The following is a 23,569-nucleotide window of genomic DNA, read 5'->3' as shown; positions in this document are numbered from 1 at the left end:
GAATCCCAGCCCTCTGGCTCAGATGTACTTCATGGCCTGGTAAGAAGGGCCCTTTGAGGTCAGCAGAGCCCTGGTGAGGAGGGGTGAAGACCTGTGACTCAGGAGAGACACACCACAGGCACTGATGGCCTGAGGGATAACTCTGCTCTTTGATTTTGATTTCCGTAACGCGTGAGTATCACCTGTACACAATACAGCAACTAAACCCAAACATTGGTGAAGTAAGAGAAGTAGGCTTTGCAGAGTAAACGTCTCTCCTAAAAGCACAGTGACACGTCCTTAATGTTCATCCTTTAGAGCACTGAGTCCAGCTGTCCTAGTTTTGTCATTGAGCCAATCAAAAAGTTAAACCCATTTCTTAGGAAATAAGCTTTCTGTTGCCATAAAGCCCAATACTGCTGGATGCAGCCACTTTAGCTGAAAGGTACACCTGATTATCAAAAAGCTTCCTGCCCTCCAAAGCACGCACATCTTCTTTTCTTCTAAACATTTTTGCTGAAAAATTCTAAAGTTGGGAGGAAGAGAAATAGGAGGCAGGGTGGATTGGGAGGTGAGGCAATTGGGGTCAGAGGAAGAGGAAGAAAGGAAAACATTACCAATACCCCACCAAACCATATGACTTCTGGGTTCTCTTTCTCTAGTTTTATAAGACCTTATGTCTATTGAGTGCTTATGTGCTAGATAGGTTTTCAGTTCTTTATGTGTATTAACTTATTTAATGCTCACGATAACCCTGTATTCTAGGCAGTATTATTATCCTCTCTTACATGAGGAAACTGAGGCACAGAGAGGTGAAGTAACTTCCCTGAGGTCCCACAACGTGTGGTAGAGGGAGGATTCAAATCCACTCTGTTCTCTGCACCACTCTCTGCTTGATGGGTTCTTTGTTACGCAGCCTCTGTGGCACTGGGCAGGTCAGCACCACGAGCACAGAGAGAGAGAGCATCCTCTCTCCTTCAACCTCATTAACCACCTTCCACCTTTCTTTCAAGTTTGTTATAGGGATTACATCTGTACATTTATTTAGTATTTTATTCATCAAAAAATAAAGACATGGTTTTTCCCTGAAATCCTGAAACTGCCAAGGGTCAAAATTTGGGGAATAAAGTTTTTTATTTTTAAATTTTGATTTCAAATAAGCAAGCTATGAGAACAGAAACAAACTAAAAAAGGTGCAGCATGAGTCCGGGAGGGTGCGTTGGCATCAGTGCTCAGCTGTAGCAAGGAAGCATAGAAAGTCATGTGGAACGTTCCAGGGGTGGAGTTTGAACGATGACCCACTGCCTGGAGCTCAGCCTCCAGCTGTCTAGCCAGATGTACCCTCCACCAGAAAACCTGAACTCACAAAATACAATTCAATTACAAATGAGATGTCGTTATTTACAGAGACCTATTTGTTTTATAAAAGGCTTAACCTACAATCCCTTTAACTATGCCAGTTTAGTGTTTGTTTGTAGGCTACATATGAACTAGAAAAACCACAAAGGAGAAAAGCAGATCCAAGGAATCCTCTAGTTGAGTAGGGACGGCAAGGCATCGTTCTTGCAAGCTGGTGGAAAAACAGATTCAACCGATGGCTACTTAATTTTTATCAACACGATTTCCGTTTAACTATTCAGGTGCTTCAACTACAGCATAAATGAAGGTACAGCTCATACAGTTGGAAAGACCCTGAGGAATCGTGCAGACGAGCCCGCTCAACTGATTATATGTAATATAATCCTGGTTTTACAAGGCTCATTTTACTCACCTGGCCAAAGTAACGAAGTTTTAAAATGGCAGGAGGGTAGGGAACTGGAATCAGATCCTAAGTACTGTTCTTTCCATACTATGCTGTTCACACACAGAGTAAAGGGTGGGTTTGGGACTCATACCAATTCTCTTATCTACACAGAGCTGTATTTTATATCATTACAGGGGAAAAGGCAGTTCAGGCGTGTGTGTGTGTGTGTGTGTGTGTGTGTGTGTGTGTGTGTACACATATTCCGGTTAAGATGTTAAATAGATTGCATGACAGTATTCCAGTAATAAGGATATACAATGGTAAGAAAAATAAGCCAAGTGAAACCTATTGTTTATGTTCCTTAAGAAAAAAATTAATAAAAAATCACTCACCACTATATTGACAATCAAGGATGAAAGAAGAGTGAAAAACCACCACAAAAAGGGTACATTCATGCTGAGAGAGCAATCATGCAGGATCCTGTGGGAGATGGATGGAGACGCACACATACACACGCACAGAGTTTATATCAGTGTCTGGCCTCTGAGTTCTGCTCTGCTGGTTAATACAGGTAACTATTTAGTTTCACCAAAGCTTGCCGGGGTATTTGGCATCTGCCCTGTGACATCCAGTCTCAAATTTCCAACAGTTTTGTGGCTTTTGCTGTCCTCATCTCCTACCCAAACTCACCCACCTGCCAAATTCCTTTCCTAAATAATTCTAGATGCGAGAGTATTAACATGAGGAACTGAGGACTGTGCAGAGATACACTGATTATTAAACATTCATTAAAGAAAAGATGATTTTACTATGAACATAGTACCATGAGATTTAATCTCATTTACCATGAAAGTTATTATTTCTGTATTACTAAGTAGGAGACTAAGCGATCACTGCATAGAGGCAGCGAGCACATTAAAGGAATACATGGGTGCTCACCAGCAGCCAGACCGGGGTTCTAGTTCGAGCTTTTCCCCTTGCTGGGTGACATACCACAACCCCCTCAAACTCTCTTAACCTCAGTGCCTCCTGGGTAAATAGGATGACTACATATACCTCACAGGGTCTTGGAGGGATGCAAGGTGAGCACAACTGCCTAAGTGTCCCTTACACTTAATGCTGAGTTCACGTCTGCCCCTTTAATCTGGTGACTAGAAGTTTCTAAAGTGTAAGGATTTTAAAAAAATACCCTTTCATTTTTTGCAAAATTAAAAAAACCCAAAGGTTTGGGGAGGTAGGGAGGAACCAACTTTGTCTGCAAGAGGTGGAATTTGGGTAAATGATAGAAGAAAAGGGGGACAAAGAAGCAAAAATATCCCAAGGATAACCTGTTGCAGGTAGACTTCTGAAACCTGGGCGGGGGGGGGAACCCATAAAGAGATGCCAGGATCTTTATAAAGCTCTGCTCTAAATGTAAGTCATGTGCAAACAGTGTCCCATGAGCTTGAGGCTATCCTAACGATTCCTCTCATAGCTGTGGTCTGTGTATATCTCCTTGGGGACTTGCCAGCTCAGACTGGCCAACTCCTGGCGGCTCCCATTTAAACATTTTGCTGCTTGTCGGCACCTCCACTAGAGGGCAGCAGGTGGAAGGGAGAGGACGTCCAAATGGATCAATGTCAGCACTTGGCAAGAGCAGCTGTCAAGGTGGGGTGCCGAGTAATGGGGGCTGCAAGGGGGCAAGTCAACTGAGTGGAAAAGATGAGAGCCTGAGTGATCAGTGGTTTTCCATTGCTAAGTGAAGCCAGGGACAGAAGGAGAAAGAGCTCAGCGTTAGAGGAAGCTGGGGCAAGGTTTTCCAAACCAGCTAATCTTCAGATTCATGTTTGGAGTTTTCCTAAAACACACACACACACACACACACACACACACACACACACACACACACACACCCATAACATGAAAACAGACAAACTCCAGGACATCACTCTCAGCCTTCTGCATCAGAATCTCTGGGTATGGAGCTTATGAATCTGTATTTTTCAAAAAACTCCTAGCTTATTCTGAGTAACAGCCAAGGTTGGCCTCATAAGGGTGTCTGAGGTCCCTTCCAACTCTCAGAAGACTAATTTCACTAACATAAAATATGCCCAAAGCAACCTTCAAAATAATGGTAAAACTGTCTATCCCTCTAGCAACTTGTCTTCAGAGAAAGAAGGGGCAGAAGTGATTGAAATTGCTAGAATATGGATTGCAAGTTACAGTTTTCAGTGTTATTACAGACACAATCTCCCTTACCCTTTTAATCCTCACAGCAAGCCTGTACATAGGAAGATTTTTAAAGCCCATGTATAGTTAGGGAAACCAAGTTCTAGCAAGGCCACCTAGAATGGCAGGTCTAGGAGCCATGACTACTGACTGCAGTTTATTCCAGGACATGCCTACTTCCAGTGCCTTTTCAATTCTGTTCTTAACCTGGATTTATAAACAATCTTTTCAACAAATGATTTAGTGGAGCTCTAAGAATGATGGCCAAGTCCAAGGTATATGCAGAACAGGAATGGAGACAGGAATAAGAGAAAGCTGTGGTGGCAAGGCCATAGACCCATCTCAGGCGTGTCTTCTGGCGCTCCAGGAAGCAGGAGGAGAATGGGCAGTGGTGGGCTGTGAGTGAGAAAGGTGAATGACGGTGCAAGGGTCAGGGGTTATGCTTCCGCAGCTGGCCTGCCATGGCGGAGGGCAGAGCGATTTCATAAGGGTCTTGTCTCAACCCAATTCAGTCACCTGAAAATCTCCTTTCTGCTATTGACCACTCCGCTGTGAGGCTGCCACTCGTCATGTACCTTAAGACATTTTAAATTTCGCGATGTTTCGAAAACATTAGATTCTACCTGAAACTAACACAACATTGTTAATCAACTGTACTGTCATATAAAATTAAAAGTTAAGAAAAACCTATATTACCATAAAAAATAAATACCAAATTATGACCAGTGAAGAAATATAATATGATGAAAATTTAATAGGCAAGGGGATTTTTATATTTAACTCGATGGTACTACCTGTCGTATTAAAGAAAATCACTGATTCAGAAACAAAAACAAAGAAACAAATAGATTCCGCCAACTAGGTTGCTTGCTGTCAAAGGCTAACCTGTGGAGGAATGCACACCAGGCCAGGAGTCTGCGTCTCGGCCCTGCCCCTGCTGATGACTACTGGACTTTGGGTAAGTCATTTAACCTCTCTGGGCCTGGGCTTTCTCATCAATAAACAGAGAGGGTGCGCGTTGCAGCTTCCAGACAGATCATGAGGACATGTTTAGTGTCAAATTATTTTGAACTGGTCCCTAACATTGAAAACTTAGGAGATTCAGATAAAAATATTTCAAGATCAACTTTTGTTTTCACTCCGATGAGGAAAAAATGGAGTGGTTATAATTATTCAAATAATTTAATTATTATTTTTATAGGCTATCATCTGCCTCACCTACCCACACACCCTCTTCAAAACACATACACATCCTGCTAAGGAAAGCTCCATGGCAGCAGGATTTTTTTACATTTCTTGTTCACGAAAGCATTCCAGGCACCTAGAATAGTACTTGGCACATAGTAGGTGCACAAAAATATTTGTTTTTTTAAAACCATTTTTCATTGACGTATAGTTAATTTACAATAAAAAATATTTGTTGAATCAATTCCTGGTAATTTAATGAAAAGCAAGTTTTTTTCAAGTGAGGGAAGCTAGAGACAGTACAATCCAGAGATAAGACATGAATATATCCAATAAATTCCTGATTTAAAAATCATAACACAGGCTTGGTTTTCAAAATGAGTCATCAAATAAGGGCTATCGATACATGCTTATGCTGTATACAGTATGTGTCTTTCTCATAAACATAATCAAGTTGAGATTTAAAGATATAGTGCTGGGGGAGTTTTCACAGGGATTCTGAATGTACCACAAGACCCACCTGTCAGCTGTTTGTTTCGCTTGTAATGCTTAAAAAACAGCACGGCATGGATATTCTAAAGGCACGTGACAGACAGCTCAGTATGCAGAATGTTCCATATTGATGTGACCTTAAACGTGGAGACTGATTTCTCTGGTGGTAAAAGGCAGGTCTTAAGGCTGATGAAATGTAATCTCACACCAATTACATTGATTTCAACAGCTGGCTTTGCAGTTCCCACACTCCACCAGTCTTCTACTAAATGCTCAGGGATGTCTCCCAGTTTACTTCACTAGGCTTTCATTCTCGAAGCTGTCGAGGGAGAACTGACAGGAAGCATTTGTCGGAAGCACTCAGATGTGGCTGTGCATTCATGGGGATTTGTTAGCTGATATCAAAGTTGTTGCACTCCCCATAAACAAGCACGAGGGACAGGCTTTAAGTGTGATCTTCCCAAACAAATGTGACTCAAAACCATTAGGGCAGCTCATGCTAAAGCTAGTAACTCTTGCTCTAGTCAACCTGTGTGTACCTCTGCAACACAGAATAGGTAAAATTGCAGGGGAGGTTTAAAGGCAGGACAGGCTTTAATGTAAATGTGGCTCCATAGGGCACACCAGCTTTTATATGGAGTTTCCTTGTTAATGAATATTTAATGCAGAACATTCTGGAATAAAGTTTGGAAATTCTGATACTTTCATAATGGTCAACCCTATCTCCATGGTACTAGCAGGTAATTACTCAGGCAGACATATTTCTATCTAAATATGCAATGTCAGAGTTAGAGCTTTAAACAGGTGTTCATGATTCTAGGAATGGTTCTTCTTGAATCAACAGACCTCAAATGAACTGATCGAGGTCCACTTGAAGAATATACTCAGGACTGAGCTTCCTGTGTTATTCTCTAGTGTCTGATATTTGTGGCTCTACTTCAGGAAATCTGGGCTAGAATTTTTGTCTATTTTTTTGTTTGACTGTTTGCTATCACTGGAGCGGGTATGAAAAAAGGCGAAAATAACAGGTGTCTGTAACAACTTCAGTTAAGTTGCTCATTCAGATTTCAGACCCAAGTGTAGACCTAAAAAATGATTAATACCTTAATCAGTGCTGAACACTGTGAGCACACACCTTAAACACTCCTGGCAAAGCTGCATGAATATCCGTCATTGTGTGAAGGAGAATTAGTCACAATTAGTCAAACGGTAATTGTTATTACAGGGCTTCAGCTGTGTAGTCCAACTGGTTTTCTATGGTTTGGGTCAAAGGCAGCCCTTCCTTCCTTGGGGCTCCCATAACATTTTATGCATGTTATATGCATACATTCATTATGGGATGTCTTACATGATTGCTCTTTTTCTTCTAAGTTCTTTGTTTACTCGGCACACCTTTCAGCCTCTCAAGATTTATTTATTTAAAGGTGTCCACCACCTGCTTCAAAAAAATCTTAGGTTGAATGAATGAACAGATGAACCAGTGAAAAGATAAGGGCTGCATTGTAACTATATGTATACATTTTTTCTTTACTTTTAAAAGTCTATAAACACGCTTTGTCTAATTTGACCCCTGCAACAACCCTGGGCACGGTCAGGTCAACATGCAATCATCAGATCTAGGGCAGTGGTTCTCAACTGGGGGTCATTTCCCACCCCCGGTGCCCCCTCACACAGGGAACACTTAGCAATGTCTGGAGATGTTCTGGTTCTTACAACTGAGGGTGGAGGGTACCACCTAGTACCTAAAGGTCACAGATGCTGCTAACATGTTACAATGCACAGGACAGGTTCCACCACAAAAATTTATCTGACCTGAAATGTCAATATTGTCAAGATTGAGAAACCCTCATCCAGGCCTTCGATCTCTAAAACTATTGTAACCCTATGCTCTGTGAGCTCCTGTCTGACATATTTTTCTGACTAAGTATGTCCTAGAAGAAATCACTCAGTGTACCGTATTAAACTACTCCTTGCATTCAGTCACCTTACTCAAAAACATACAAACTAACCAGAAAGTATGGGAATAGCAAGTTCATGGTTTGATTCCCAACTGCTGATCCAGGATGAATGTTTGGTTTGCCCACCATGTTCTTTTAGAGAAGGCACTTGGGCATAGCTTGGAAGCACCTGGGTACTTTCACGCATTTCAAGAAGAATAATTTTGCTGTCTAAGCTCTCTTAGAACATTTACAAGTTCGCCTGCTTCTTGTGATTAAAGCTCCTAGAAGGACAGCTAGAGAGGTCTAGATGGATTTAATTATCAGCTGTTTAAAAGAAAACTCAGTGTCGAAATACTGGCAAGTTAATTCCACCTTTTGCCTTTGAGAAAATCATACATGACTTGCTGGGGGGGGGGAGGGGAGCAGTGGAGCAGGAAATCACGGTACCGCAGTGATAAGAGAACTATAAAGAGGGGGCTAGCAATCCCTTTTGTTTGTCACAACTGAATTATCTTTCTATAACTTACAAAAATGATTCCCTAACTTCATAAGTGTAGTGGAGTAACACATCTGGGTCTTTTCTAACTCCATCTCCAGCAGGATTGTGCATGTTCTAGTGAGTATCAATCCCAACAACACAGACATGCAGAGAACAGGGAGAACAAAGCCTTCTTAGGGATCATCTTATCCACTGATTTTCTGCCTTTTAAAAAATTTCCTGAACTATTCATTCATACCTGGAAACTTACTGTGTCAAATCAAAATTATTACATGAAGCTGTGTTTGGACAAGAGTGGAGGACAAGAGCGGGGCACCAGAGTGCCTTGGCAGGTCAGCGCTGCTCTCCCAGACTTTTAACCCCAGCCCTGCCTGACCTAGCAACTCATCCTACTTTGGGGTAGTTGCAGTAGGCATAAAATACTTTCTGGAAAAGCAACCTAACTGTCCTCCTTCTTCCCCTCTCGAAGGGAAGGTAAACAAAGAAGAGATTAGCCTTTACAAAAAACCTATCTCTTACCAATAACTATGCCAGGTACTTAACATGCCAGCTCATCTAACCTTCATGGATGGCTTTCTGAGCAAGATATTATTACCCCTATTTCAAGATGGGAAACGGATATGCTGAGAAATTACTCAGTCACAGAGTTGAAACTTATAGAGCTGAAATTCATACATGCACATGTTTGGTTCCCAAAGTCTACATTTTTGGTATATTATTTCTCCATGCTTTCTAAACACAGTTGATTAAAGCCCTCATCAACAGGATACATTTTGAAAACAAATACCTTGCCATTGCTCCTTCATCACCCTCAGACTAAACATCTCCAGTTCCTTTTGTGTGATTTCAAGAGTTTTCACCATTAAGATTATTTTGTTCTGGTTTATCAATATCTTTCTTAAATCTCGATATCTGGAACTCACTGGATTATTCTAGATATGCTGTGGCCAGTGCAGAGTCCAGAGGACTGGTGATTTACTTGTTCTATTAAGGCAGGCTGAGCTATCTTATCTTACTTTGGTAGCTACACTGTAACAGGTGAGTTAAATTATATATTTGCAATGAGCTAAATAATTTCAAGTCTTTTACAGAGGACTTGCTGTGAGCCGGGACTGTCACTTCATTTATGATTTTATAAAACCTAAACACAGGCCTTTACATTTATCCCTATCAAATTTTATCTTGCAGTTTTTGGCCCACTACCGAGGCTGTCAAGATATCTTGAATCCTATGTCTGTGATTCAGCACATTAGCTATTCTTGGCTTTGCATCATCCGTAGATTTGGTGAGTCTGCCTTCCTTGTCCTCACTCTAGTCACTAATTTAAAAAAAAAAAAAAAGCTCAGGGGCAGAAAATCTATCACAAAGACCTTCAGACAGGGCTTGGCATGAAGGAATCCCTAGCTGGGTACTACATCCATATCTGAGAAATAATAGAAAAAATAATTTTGGAGTTGAGAGGGACAGATTTGATTTTTTCTCTCTGAAAAGTTTTATTCATATATCAGCAACTGAGTTTATAGAAATTAACAGCTTTTGCCCATAACCACAGAACTGATTACTGATGCAATTGGACTCATAACCCAGAGGTGGTGGTTGGTTGATATTTTTTTCCCATCACACCATTAGGTGAGATCACTGATGGCAAGAAAGACACTCTAAATTTGTTTTTAAATAATTTCTTGGTACAGTTTTCTTTTCTGACAATGTGCCCCTTTACCTTAAAAGGGCAACACAAAAATAAATTCCAATGAATGGAAGACTCTTGTTCATATAAGCTTGGTTTCAGGTCCACTGATTTGTATGGACAAATCTTACCAGAAAATGGTGTAGGAACAATGTTATACCAACACAAGTCCTGTGTACAAAATAGGGAATGTTAATACAGTGATGATGAGAAAAGCTGTGGGTAAGGAGGTACAGTCTTAGAAACAGGCAAAAGTACATGCTATAATAGTGAGCGTGTGTAGTAGAATAATTCTCTAGGTATGTTAGTAGATGGCTTTCCTTTACTTTGACAGCTTCTGCATTCGTGGAGAATCCAGGAGTGATCAGAAGAGAAAACCCAGAGTTGATTTCATAAGACAGCTCTTGAACCTCCTTAGAACAATGCAGGGAGAGCCTTGTACACATAACAGGGCTGCACAGTACCAGACGGGGTCGCCCAGTGGCCCAGGAGGTACCTTTCAAGGATTATTTTTCAAAGGAGAAGAGGTGGCACCTGTCCCCACAAACTTTGGCTACTGATATAACCTCGGGGGGAGACGCCCATTTGCCTTGAGGAAACTACCCATGCCTCATCATAAGTTTTACATTTGTATGTAAGTATATATAAGTATCAATACTTATATATGAAATAATGAGGTCAACATTAAAAGTCAAAGTACTACATTAAACTTAATGAATCTGAATCTTAGAGGATTTACAGAAGGAGTTCATGGAATCACCTCCTGTTGCTTTGACACAGCTGTGATTCCTGGCCTTGGCTGAGTAAGTGAAACAAATGCAACTTCCAGAGTTCAGATGAAATTCCTGCAGAGGTGAGTACTACAGATAGTTAGGTGCCACGGGAATCCTAGGACACGCGAGGCAGTGTAGTGTTTGCGCTCTGGGGTCAGACTGCCTGGACTGGACTCTCACGTTGGCCTTTGCTAGTTATGTAAGCGAGTTACATAACTATTCTTGGTGTCCTTTCCTAAAGCAGGGTAATAATGGAACTTTCCTCTTACCATTGCTGTGGGAATTAACCAAGGTGACAAGTATAAAGTACTTAAAATTGGATCCATGAAATGCTTCTATTTTTCTTGCAATGAACTGGTTTTAATTCTCTCTCCCTACATCCCCAGTTCACCTGGTGACTAACCTGGGAAACTGTGTCTCATTCCTCTTGGTCTCGTGTCTGCCATATGGCAAATGCTCAAAGAACGCTCGTTGAACTCAACTGACTTGCCCGGTGTCACTCCCAGCATCAGCGTCAACTCACTCCAGACCCACTTGCTGGATTGATCAGATTCAATTTTATTAAAAGTATAAGAACTAGAGCACTAAGGTTTTTATCACACTTATCCTCTGAGCATTCACTGTTAAAACTATAAATATAGAACAGTGTCCTGTTTCCTAAAAGTTTATGCCATCATGCCTTAGTTCTATTGTTGAAAGCACCTTAAACATTAGAATCCTCTTCTAGACAGTTTTCTGGAGTCATTATTAAAATTATCTTTAGCTTCCAAAACTTCCTTGTGCAACTGAACTGCTTCTTTTAGGCATATATTGTTATAATTCAAATTCTACATGTCTGTTTAGTTTGCATGTTTATCTAAGGCCTCAGGGTTTGGAGTAACTCAACCTGAGGCCAACAGGAGTTACCAGTTATTGACTACTTATGTGCTTTTCCTGTGTCATCTCAGCAGGTGCTTTACTATTGTTACCTCCTTGATGGTTTTAAACAAGTTCTTTTCCTCCCATTTAACAGAAGAGAAAACTGAGGCTCAGAAAGTATAAGAAACTACAAAAGCCTTTGTAGTACATGCTGTCAGTGCTCTGCTGATATAGATCCCATCACCATTTATGTGCACATGGACTCCCTGTGTGCTTTCACTCCCAACACCCAGCACCTGTGTCTCTGTCGGCACCTGGAGCCATCTTGACCTGCACTTGGAGAGCTGATAGTGTCTAGGAATTTATGACCTCTAAGGGTCGCCCTTAACCATCAACTGAGGGCTGTTCTGGACAACTTGAAGCACTACTTCTAGAGGGGACCGAGTCAGATACCATCCCCACCATCCACCCCACCGTGGGATAGCACTTGACATTGCATTCTTGCTTGTTTTTTTTTTTTTCTTTTTTAGCCTTTTCCCTGTCTCATTTCCCTACTCCCTGTCAGTTTCCCCCTGGAATATTTTTCTAATAATTCACTTTCATTTGAACCCTTGTCTCAGCATCTGGCTTCTGGGGAACTCGACCTAAAAAAAAATCACACAACTCATTAATGATAGAGCTGGGATCCAAACCCAATTCTGACAAAGTTCAAGATCAATGCCCTAAAGTCCCCAATCTAGACTGCTTCTCCTGACGATGGCAGAGAAGATGGAAGCAGGAATCAGATATGACTGGTGCAGAGACTTGCTTACTGGTCCTACTCCCTAAGCATCTCTGTATGTTCTCTGAGTACCAGCCAAGGCCATCTGACCAGCCTCTCTCCTCACCCTCCAGAGAGTTCCTCCACAGGCCCCCTTTACCCTCTGATGGTCTAAGCCTCTGGCTGATTGCTGCTGCCCCAGGGAAGTGATAGCCAAGGGCAGGATCACAGAACCAGAGGGACACTGTGCATAACCAAATCAAGTGCAGATCAAACTGGGCTCCTAGCAACTAACTGCAGAAATCCATCAGTAATCTTCATGGTATCTATTAAACACCAACTGTGGGCTCAGTGATGGCCACGGCCCCCTCATTTCAGCCTGGAATTTCAGCCTCTTCCTTCTACCTTCTGCTTTAAGGCATCCGTTGACTCTCCGCCACATCAAAGGCTTCTGACTTTGGGTTTATAGCAACCCACTCTCAACCAACATGTTAGAGAAATCACCCTCTGCCCAAATTTGACGGTTAGGGAATCGTTTCATTTTAGAAACATCTCATGTTAATGAAAGTGCTACATATCCTTTGTCTTTAATAATTTTTCCTCCAGGTAAGATTTTAAGACATAAAAATACAGGCTTTTAGTACCCATCCATAGAAATAAGACAAGACAGGTCATACTGGGGAGTAGCTACACTTCTGCCTTTCACACCTATAATGCCTATATAAACATGAGTTTGACACGCATATATGGCCATGGTATGCACAGAAGTTAATCTAGGTCTTTCTATTCCTCGATAAGAGCTTTCCAGGAAGTCAGGCTTAGTGATAGCTACAAAGGGAAAGAGAGCTAGTCAGCCATGCTTATGAAGTTCAGAGCAAACACCCAGAGACTATGGTGCTGGCACGGCTCACAAGGGAAGTTGGGCACAATCACAAACCAGTTTGCAAACTTGGCCTGGGCTGTATGAGCACAGCACCTCGGTACTTCACTGCATTCTCCACCTCACAAGCTAATGTGCCCTGACATGGGGCACGGCTCTGGTTCCCCCACTTCCCTGACTTCCCTGCTCTCTTTAAAAAAAAAAAAAAAAAAGCATGGTGCTTCCTGCTTCAGCCAAGGAAGCAGCTGGCCCACTGGTTGGGTAGCGGAGGGAGGAGGATTGGTCCTGAATGTTACACAGCCACAAAATGATCCTTTCCTAAAAAACTGACTCTCAGTTTGGGGGAAGCCAAGGCGTGGTAAACATCACCAATTCAATCTCCACTAATATAAGTCTATTAATAGTTAATAACACACAGCTATCCACAAGTCAAATATTCTGAACGTTATTTCTCCTTTTACAAATTTGCAAGATTTTACTAAAAGATTAGATTACACAAAATACAACTTTTTTCCATATTCATGGATGAAGAAATTAAGGATTTTATCATATACCTGATTTAATTTTGAGAGTTTCATACTTCAAGATGGGCTCTCATTGGAAACTGGGAAAACCTGATATTTAAGGGATGTGGCTGGGAAAACTGATCTAGCTCTCCATAAGATCCCTAGTCATGGTCTTTCGTAATCTAAAGTTCAATGTCTGAAGGGGCAGAGAAAACTTGAATTTGGAATCTACAGGCCTCATTATACCTCTCTGTCAATATTTGAGGAGATTTAATCGGGTAGGTGGGGCACAGATAAAGGTGGTGTCAGGGGTAGGTGCTGGGTGACTGGTTTATTCAATGCAGGATGTTGGCCAGTAGCTGGTGCATGGGGTACAGAGTCCAGTCACCTGGGAAAAGGTTGGCAAGACTTATAAAGGGCATCAGGCTCCCAGGCACTGGTGTGTTGGGCAAAGTTCTGACCCTGGGTGCCTCTGAAGTATATAGCAGGAAAATGAGAGCATTCCATCCACAGGGAAAGGCCACAAATCAGGGCTTCGGGTAGGGCACAGGGATACTTGGGGCTTCTTGGAGAATAGCTTCTACAGTTGCACAGCTATTTCCAGACACTTTCTACGGGAAGGGGGTCCAAATCCAGCCTCTGCCCTGCTTAGGGCTGGACATAACAGAGCATTAGTGACAATTGTGGACAATTACTGGGAAAGTTCCAGGTCAGGATTTAGATGTTGATTCCCTTAAATAAAATGAAGATCTACTCCATGTGTCAGAATGCTAGAGGAGGGGATACAGGGGTGGTCAAAACATCCTCTGTGAATTTTCAGGTCTAGTGAGTTTTAATCCATAACTATTTATCACACAGAGTATGCAATGGTCATTTTGTCAATCATTCGAAAACAAATTGTGTATATTTCAAGCTCAATCCAGAATTTGTCACACAACTTAAAACACAGATGTCACGACAACTTCATTTAGAAGAGAGACACAAAACAAACGTCGCCTCCCCAAACCCCTGATCCCCCACCACTGGCTGCCCTTCTGCCCATCCCTGTGTGCTGCATCTTGGGGAAAGCTTCTAAAACAACAAACAACATCCTGAAACATTCCCTCCGTGGTTGGGACATGAGCCTCCACACTCTAATACCTGCAACCCTGCTGTGGAGCTGTAACACAGACACTGTAATTAGGTAAGGTTAAGGGCTTAAGGCTGGTAAGTTGTGACAGAAACAGAGATTCCTGATAGATGTATCTGATGAAATATCGCGGATTCATTTTGGACGAAGTTGGGAAATACAGACCAGAGAAGACTGATTTGCAGCTGAGGTTGAAGAAGTGCTCCAGGCCCCTGGGCCTCCCGGTCTGTGCAGTGCCGGCCAGACGGGGCGCCACGGAATCCTCTCTGTACGATCAGTTGCATCCGATTTCAAAGTGTGTTTATGTCACACATCATCACCACCCTTACGCTGCTAACTACAGATGAGGAGGAAGCTTCGCTCTGGGTCTGAGGGATGACACTGATGACAGCCTGTGAGTGTTTCTGGAAGAGCCCAAATGGGACCCCGATGCCTGCTGCTTGTGAAAACTGATGGTGGTCCTTGGGCTGTGGCTGCTGGTGACTCTGCCTGATGACAAGTTAGACATCCATAACTATGTCTAGCAGGCAGTTACAAGGAGCAGGGGATAGGCCCCGAAGATGCCTTTGCGGGTGGCTCTGAACCGCCTAGAATTCTATATCATCGAGTTTAAGGTTAAGCGTTTCAACTAAACCAAAGTAACACACTGACTTAAAATCAGGGGGAGAAGAAAACCACCACCCACAGCTTCTTCCTGAGAGGGTTTTCCTAGGGAAAAGATGCTGGGTGATTGAGGGACCCTGGGGCCGTAGTTGTGGAGGATATCAGGCAGGGAGAGGCTGTCCGGGCCAGTCCAAGCCAGTGTGGACTCCTGCACAGTTAAACTTGGGTTAGCTTCCACTAGAGGCAGAAACCCAGGTGTGTCAATGAACAAGAGCTGGTGGCCGGCACCACACATCAAACACATTCCGTCAACCCCGTTCCTGTCCTCCCATAACAGAAGCCCTAGTTTAGGCTACTGAACCAAAGTGGTGTGGAGACATTTTGCACACCAGGACCGGCTCTTGTCCTGTAATGGTTGGCAGACGATTGTCCTATAATCTAAGGCAGAAGATTGGAAGTATGGTTCATCATTGGCATGTATGACCTGAACGTTTAAGGTTCAGGCTATCCTTGGGTGGTCCCAGTCCTTTTAATACTAATTAGCTGAGGTACAAACCTCATCACTCACACTGCCAGCTGCTTCATAGAGGTGAGTCACATAGCTACTGTGTAAGCTTCGCCGACCTCCCAGATTCTGCTCAGTGCATAACTCTGCTGCCCTTGACTCATCCTGCGTATAAGTACATATTCTAGGGATGATCAAATATCTGGGGGTATGTCAAGGTCTCGGGATCGAGTCATGAATGTGCAGAGACTACATAGGTATGGAGCTCAGGCCTTTGTCCCCGCTGTGGACCCTCAGGGAACAGTGACCAAGCCATAGCACAGACACACTGCAGAGGGGAGCAGACAGCCGTGGGACCTGGGCTGGGCACAGGCAGGAGGGGCTCTGGGAAATGGCACAAAAGAAAGTTCGCTTAGATACTCTGCTGTCATCAGTCTCAGTGTTTCCCCCTCCACAGAGCTGTTCCGTGCAAGTACCACTTCACTGCTAATAGGCTGAGCTGTGTTCCAGGGCTTCACTCTATTAAAAGTGAGTCACTGCTGATGTTGATAACACATAATTGGAAGAAGTCCACATGTAATTGGACTCCGAGTACTCCGCAACATCTGTCTATAATCCATCTATTTTGTTTTAGCCACCACTGGCACACTTGCCTCGTCTCTCCTAACCTATTACAACCATCTTCCTCCACATTCATCACTCTCCAATTCACTTCGACTCGATTACCGGCTGTGTTTCCAAAAGGACAATCTAACAGTATTATTACCCTGCTTAAAACTCTTTAATAACCTTAGGGAGCCATGATTAAATTAGGTTTACTTATCTGTCTTCCCTTCTATAGACCACGAGCTCCTTAAAGGTAGAAACATAAATTCAAAATTCATCCTTGAATCCATAAACGTGCTCGATAAAAACGTGCTAAAAGTCCTCATCACACACAGAGGTCTATGCATATCTTCCATTGGCATCATCCAGGTAGACGAGACCAGAAGCTCCGTCGCCTGGCCTGCTGTGACCTGAGCTCTGGCGTCACAGCATCTGTGAGACCAGGAAGACCAGGTGATGTAGGTCTGCTAATGTCCACGGCACTAGAAGAGACTAAGATTTCTTCCTGCCTCTTGAAGTAAAGACAGCAGTAATCTTAAGCTCTACGGCTTTCTCCCTCACTTCCAGTGTGCATTCAAGGAGAGTGCACATTGTTCCTTCTCGAAAACATTTTTAACAGGCTCACGCTTCACTGTTTACCAACTACAGCCATGACTCTAATACTTGCTTGAAATATATCCTGTATGTCCTGAAGCTCTTAGGGCTCTGTGGAGCTTCACCAGCAAAGGGGCATGAAAGTGGAAGGTTTGTTTAGAAAAAATAAAATGTTCCTGCCACTGTGTCATTATTTCCTATCTGTTAGCGATGAGAATAGAGGTGTCTTTCCTTTCACACAAGTGCTGTGTGTGTTTGCATAAGTTTATGAAAAATGTTCAAAGGTATACAAAGAACATTATTCGGGGGATCCTGGTTCCTTCGGGACATGGCATCTCACTCCTAGTGTAAGGTTTTTATCTTGACTGGTATGGAATGATATTTAGAGTGATAAGATACTAATCGTGTGCTTTGCCTGCAAACCATGCCATGTATATACACACACATATATTACACGTAAACAGTTTTGTTTTTGGCTGCGCCACGTGGCTTGCGGGATCTTGGTTCCCCGACCAGGGATCAGACCTGGGCCCTGGCAGTGAAAGCGTGGAATCCTAACCACTAGACCGCCAGGGAATTCCCTGTATATGCTTTATATAAATATCACACACACACACACACATACACACAGAGTACCATCATGAACCTCTTACCTGGCCTACAACTTGAAGAGCTATGACTTGCTTCCTCTCCAGAATACGACCCATCCTTCAAGACCCAGCAAGATTTGCCTTTTCCATGAAGCTTTTGCCATCTCTAGACCTTCTGTAATTTAACTCGAGTTCACTGACCTAAGTTTACGTCCAAAGGGAATAATTACAAACGCAGTGCTCACGTGCCATGCACTCTGGCCAAATTAATCGTATGCCTTCCACAGAGTAAGTGCTCAAAAAACCTCTGTTGGATGCTGTGTGTGTGAAATAGAGCCACTCATTCCTAGCACAGTGCCCCGTACACAGTGTAAACCCAGTGACTGGTTGACCTGTTCTCCGCGTACACCTCACATCTACACCTGTGCACGTCTTTTATGTTGTTCCTTTATCACAAACGCTATTCCTGCAGCCACTCCCTGCTCTTCTAGGCCTTTCAAAGTCTTAACCCGGTATTCTAATATCTGCTGAAATAACACCAACATCCCCTGTGAAGTTCTCTGTGCTTCACCACATCCTGAGGTGACTCTCCTCTCTTCACTCCTCTTAAAGAGTGTAGTTCAGGTCACTATTTCTATAGTGAATACATTCTGCCTCATACAGTAATTCGTTATACATATTCCTGATCTCTTAAGTCATGATAAATTCCTTGAGGGAAGAATCACTGTTTTACTCATAGCCGTAATTTCAACCTTTAAAAATGGAAAGCTCTAAAGAAATATCTGCACATTGAATTTGTTGAATTAACTCTTCCAGTCCACCTTCATTTAGCCTTTTTTAGAGCATCTTGGCCATCCATATTCATCACACAATCTAGACCTTAAAACTATACAGTCTCTCATTAATTTCTAGAAGTTCCTCATATCCTAACTAGACTGAACTTCTTCAGGTCGGGGCTAGCCTGCTCCCACCTTACACTGCTGAGGTCAAAGAGGATGCTCACTTGTGGACCAACAGAAATAGGAGAGGTATAACAACGTATAATAGGTGGTCCTCAGAAGAATATCTGTATCCATTAAGTCTTTACACACATTTCTCATTAAAATCATCTTTGCAGAAGCAGCAGTTTCTCTTTTAATTAATTTATTTTTATTTTTATTTATTCTTGGCTGTACTGGGTCTTCGTTGCTGCACACAGGCTTTCTCTAGTTGTGGCGAGCGGGGGCTACTCTTCGTTGCGGTGCGCAGGCTTCTCATGGTGGTGGCTTCTCTTGTTGTGGAGCACGGGCTCCAGGCGCACGGGCTCAGTAGTTGTGACTCGTGGGCTCTAGAGCGCGGGCTCAGTAGCTGTGGCGCACAGGCTTAGTTGCTCCGCGGCATGTGGGATCTTCCCGGACCAGGGCTTGAACCCGTGTCCCCTGCATTGGCAGGCAGATTCCCAACCACTGAGCCATCAGGGAAGCCCAGGAGCAGCAGTTTTGATGCAACCAGTTGACAGTTCAACCCTGTGAAGCCCTCTGAAGATGAAACGTTGTTGCTCATTCCTGATTTTGGAATAAGAAATTCTTCCTGAGAATACTTCTACACTGTTGGTGGGAATGTAAATTGGGGCAGCCACTATGGAAAACAGTATGGCAGTTCTTCAAAAAACTAAAAATAGAACTACTGTATGATCCATCAACTCCACTGCTGGATACATATCCAGAAAAAATGAAAACACTAATTTGAAAAGACGCACGCACCCCAATGTTCATAGTAGCACTATTTACAATAGCCAAGACATGGAAGCAACCCAAGTGTCAACAGACAAACTGATAAAAAGGATATGGTATATATCTATACAATGGAATATTACTCAGCCATAAAAAAAAGAATGAAATTCTGCCATTTGCAGCAACATGGATGGACCTGGAAGGTATTATGCTTAGTGAAAAAAGTCAGACAGAGAAAGACAAATACTGTATGATATCACTTATTTGTGAAATCTAAAAAATAAAACAAACAAATGTATATAGCAAAAGAGAACAGACTCACAGATACAGAGTACAAAGTAGTAGTTACCAGCAGGGAGAGGGGAGGGGAGAGGGGCAAGATAGGAGTATGGGATTAAGAGGTACTAACTACTATATATAAAATAGATAAGCCAAATGGATGTATTGTACAGCACAAGGAATTATAGCCATCATTTTGTAATAACTTGGAATGGAATATAATCTATAAAAGTACCGAGTCACTAGGCTGTACACCTGAAACTAATATAATATTGTAAATCAAGTATATTTTAATTTAAAAAATTAAATGAACTGTGGTACATCCAGAAAAAAAAGAAAAAGAAAGAAATTCTCTCTGAGAGTATGTAACCTGCCTTGAGGATCAGATGTAAAGACTAATTAATATTAAGGATGAAAGACAAACAGAGAGCATCAATTACAACACTTTAGCTAATACAATGGTGGCACTGTTCGATGCTTAGTTCTCATTAAATTTCCAAGAGGGCAATTAGACTTAATAAAAAAATCCTCTTAGGGCCAGCATATTTTAAATTGCTCATCTGCCTAAGCAAGAAGAGCCCTGCTCAAGGCTTTAAGTGCCAACGTTCCTCAGGCATGCAGATCTGTCATCTCCTCCCAGCTCCTGGGCAGCTTTTCTCCCCGTGATGCTTCCCAGTTCCTTTCCTAAGCTGTGCCACCTCTTCCACTGACTAAACTTAATTCAATGAATGGCTGGTGAAACTACAGTAGCATCTTTTTTTTTTTTTTTTTTAAGTCCTCTCTTACATTTTTAGTCTGCCTCATACAATGGGAGAGAAAATAAAAATAAAGTGATTTGGGTACAAGCCAGACCTGGCAGAAAAAGAAACACATGGCCCATGAATGTCATCTGAGATTCAATCCATGTCATATCAGGAGATCGCTCTGGCTGAACTCATCGGATAAGTGGCCAGCGCCAGCACACGCACACGCACACACACACACACACACACACACACACAGCTCATGTTCAAACACTCATCTGCACCTTCTTATATAAACATCATACCGCGTCCTTAACAATCCCCAGGCCATTTTAAGGTAAGAATTTTGGAGTAGCCACATATTCCAAAGGAATCTGGTTAGCCTACTAAGAAAAAGAAAAGAAGAAATTTTTTTCCTTTGCTAAATTACTTACTATGTGTAAGTAATGTTAAACTATGTGATTTGTATTTACTATAAACCACTGCATTTTCTTATGCTCTGCTCCCCCCCAAATAAACAAAGCAAACACAAAACTATCAAAAAGCAAAAAAAAAAAAAGCAAACATAAAACCAGCTAATGGTTTTGTTTCCTCTATGAAGTTAAAGGCTTGCTAAAATGTCAAAGCAGTTGAAATAGGTGCTGTTTGCCGACTCTCTAGGTCAAAAATGTAACTTGAGCTATAGTCTTTTAGCTGGGGATACATTTTAAATTTTCTTTAAAGATTTCCTTTGCCATGCTTTTCATTTCACAAGTCTTTTAAATTCCTCGAGCCTTGCCCAGTGGAGTGAAAGTCACCTTAATGAAGAAAGTAGAGACCTAACCACCACGACTTTGGAATAGCAGAGGATCTCAGCTGTAATTCTTTGGCTCAGAACCAGGGTCTAAAACCAGCCATGGGAAAAGCTGCTGACATGGAGCCTGCAATTCCCTCCATGTTTGACTTGCAAAATGTTGACATTATAACACCAGAGAGACCCCAAAATATTTCAAACAATTATGACTTCTTTTCTATAAATATTTTTAAATTGTTTTAGGAGATAAAATAACATATTTTACACTTCTTGTTTTCTTAGTTACTCTGGTTGCCCTCAGCAGCTCACTACTAGGGATTTATTTTTGGCTCGAAGGTCAGGGAGGGCATTTTAAGGCACTACTTCTGCTGCTAAACTGTGTTTTCCAAGATGAGTTGCCTGGTAAGTAGGGGAGTTGGCCGCTCTTAAAGCAACAAGTGACTGTGGTATCGCAGAATAGGAGAAATGCTGATTTCTTTCTTTTGTTGAAGCTCAAGCAAGAAAAAAAATCAAGTACTCAAGATGATATTTTAAACCGTCTCCCACCCTCGTTACGAGCACAGTTTTCTTTCTGGGCAGAAAAATACTTTTCATTCCCTTTCATTTCTCTTCTGTTCCAGTTATTGCTGTGTGACACCTAAGTTTGAATACATGGCAACTCTTCCAATAGGAAGAGGGTATAAAGAGGGAGGGAGAATTACAGAGGTGGCCAAGGAAACTCGTGACTTTGACTATATTATCCAACTATTTCGGGTGTTTCCTCCTTCAGATTTAGCCAAATGGTAATCACCCAGAGAGTAAGAGGTAAAATTTATTTGAAATCTGCAATTTCCACTCTCAGAGAATATGATTAAGAGGACTGAATTCTGAGCTCTGGAAATAAGCGATGATATCCTTAGTCACAGACGAGCTGAGTGATCAGTACGTTAAGAATCCCTCAGTGCAATTTCAATCTCTCTCCCAGAGCCTGAGGACCAAGAGAGCCGGCTTGCCTTCACCAGAAATGCCCTCAGCATGATTTGCAGCATTTATTTTTGACGTGGAAACATCAGATGCCAAAGCTGACTACTGTTTTCCTCCTAAAAACATCCCCAGAAACGTCCTCCCGGTTTGTGATTTTAAAGCTACAACAGGTTTTCTATTTACTGCTACTTAAAACTTACCTCTTCTAGTTACATCATCCAGAGAACTTAGATTTAACAAATAAAGTTCAGTGTGGTTTCCAAACACTGCGGGTGGGAATGGAAAAGCAGAACTCACCTTGACTCCCAGAAAAAGCATCACTTGAGCCTGCCACTGCCAAGGTCAACAGCAGCTGCCAGAGATCCATACCTGTAGGACCTGCGATCATACAAAGAGGAATAAGATAAAGCCAAGCAATTAAAAGCAGACTATTTTCATTAAAAATTGTTTAAAGACCGGCTAAATTATGAATGAGTTGACACGCACAGCAGCTCTAGAAGGAATCTTTGTAAGCCTTTCACTGCCCTAGAGTCTCACGTTGTCATACTTTTCATGAGCGCAAACAGCAGGTTGTAATAAATTCTACTCCCGGTGGGTGCCTGCCTCAGGAAATAACATGGACACTAGAGATTTTCACATCCTGGCCGGCAGCCGTAGGACCACCACACAACAAATGACCCCCACGCATTGCTTCCATAACAGGGCCAGTGTGGTTCACTTTAATCTGATCTGGAAATAGAAACTCTTCAGCAATATCTCCAAGCAAGGGGCCTTGAGCTGGACGGCCCATAAAAGGGAAAACAAAACAACCCACTTCAGTAGTAGTAAAACTTCTCCAGTGTGTGTCCCAGTGAACAAAAGAGCTCGATTAACACTCAAAACACTGTGCTAATGAGCCATCCTAAGGGGGTTTAACCAGAAGGCAGCAGTAGGAGGTGAGAAGCAAAAGAAAACAAAACACTGGTGCTTCCTAGGTGGCCTCCCCTAGGACACCTGGTGTCCTTGTGGGTTTCAGGAGGAATGTGGTCTCTGAAAGGCCCAGGCATGTGAACACCTCAGACTCTAAGAAGGGTCAGTTTGTGGCTGGGCTAGCCATTTGGAATCCCAAGTGTGGCCACACCTTGAAGCCTTTGGTTCGATGAATGGGGGAGCAGATCAGCATGCCTCAGCCAGCACACACCTTTACCTGGAGGAAACGAAGCTTCTTGGGAATAAATAAACCAGGTGTCCACCTCCTGGATCTCTAAAGAGACAATTTTGGCTGGCTTAAAACGAACTCAGCAGACCGCCCTTTGGAGAGCTGTTGCTACATCTGACGACTAACGCCAACTACTTTAAAGCTTAGCTGCAATATTTCCATGAAATGACAGTACTTTACAAGTCACTCAGGCAAATCTGATCATCACTGGGAGCTCCACCAGTGCCTCTACTGGACTTATTTTTTTATTTTTATTTTTTTTATGCGTTACGCGGGCCTCTCACTGTTGTGGCCTCTCCCGTTGCGGAGGACAGGCTCCGGACGCGCAGGCTCAGCGGCCATG

The 23,569-nt window shown here is 42.5% G+C and overlaps 1 protein-coding gene across 1 annotated transcript in view; it reads right to left on the bottom strand.

Moving 5' to 3' along the window:
- Positions 1-22,416, bottom strand: part of GHR (growth hormone receptor) — a 157,735-nt gene extending 135,319 nt beyond the window's left edge. The window contains exon 1 of the mRNA XM_065873224.1: positions 22,326-22,416. Coding sequence (XP_065729296.1) covers positions 22,326-22,416 — 91 coding nt within the window. The remainder of the gene's footprint in view (positions 1-22,325) is intronic.
- Positions 22,417-23,569: the final 1,153 nt, after the last annotated feature.

The sequence above is a fragment of the Phocoena phocoena genome, chromosome 3, assembly GCF_963924675.1.
Source record: "Phocoena phocoena chromosome 3, mPhoPho1.1, whole genome shotgun sequence".
Taxonomy (NCBI): domain Eukaryota; kingdom Metazoa; phylum Chordata; class Mammalia; order Artiodactyla; family Phocoenidae; genus Phocoena; species Phocoena phocoena.
Note: the sequence above shows the minus strand (reverse complement) of the source record. Positions and strands in the feature narration are given on the sequence as shown.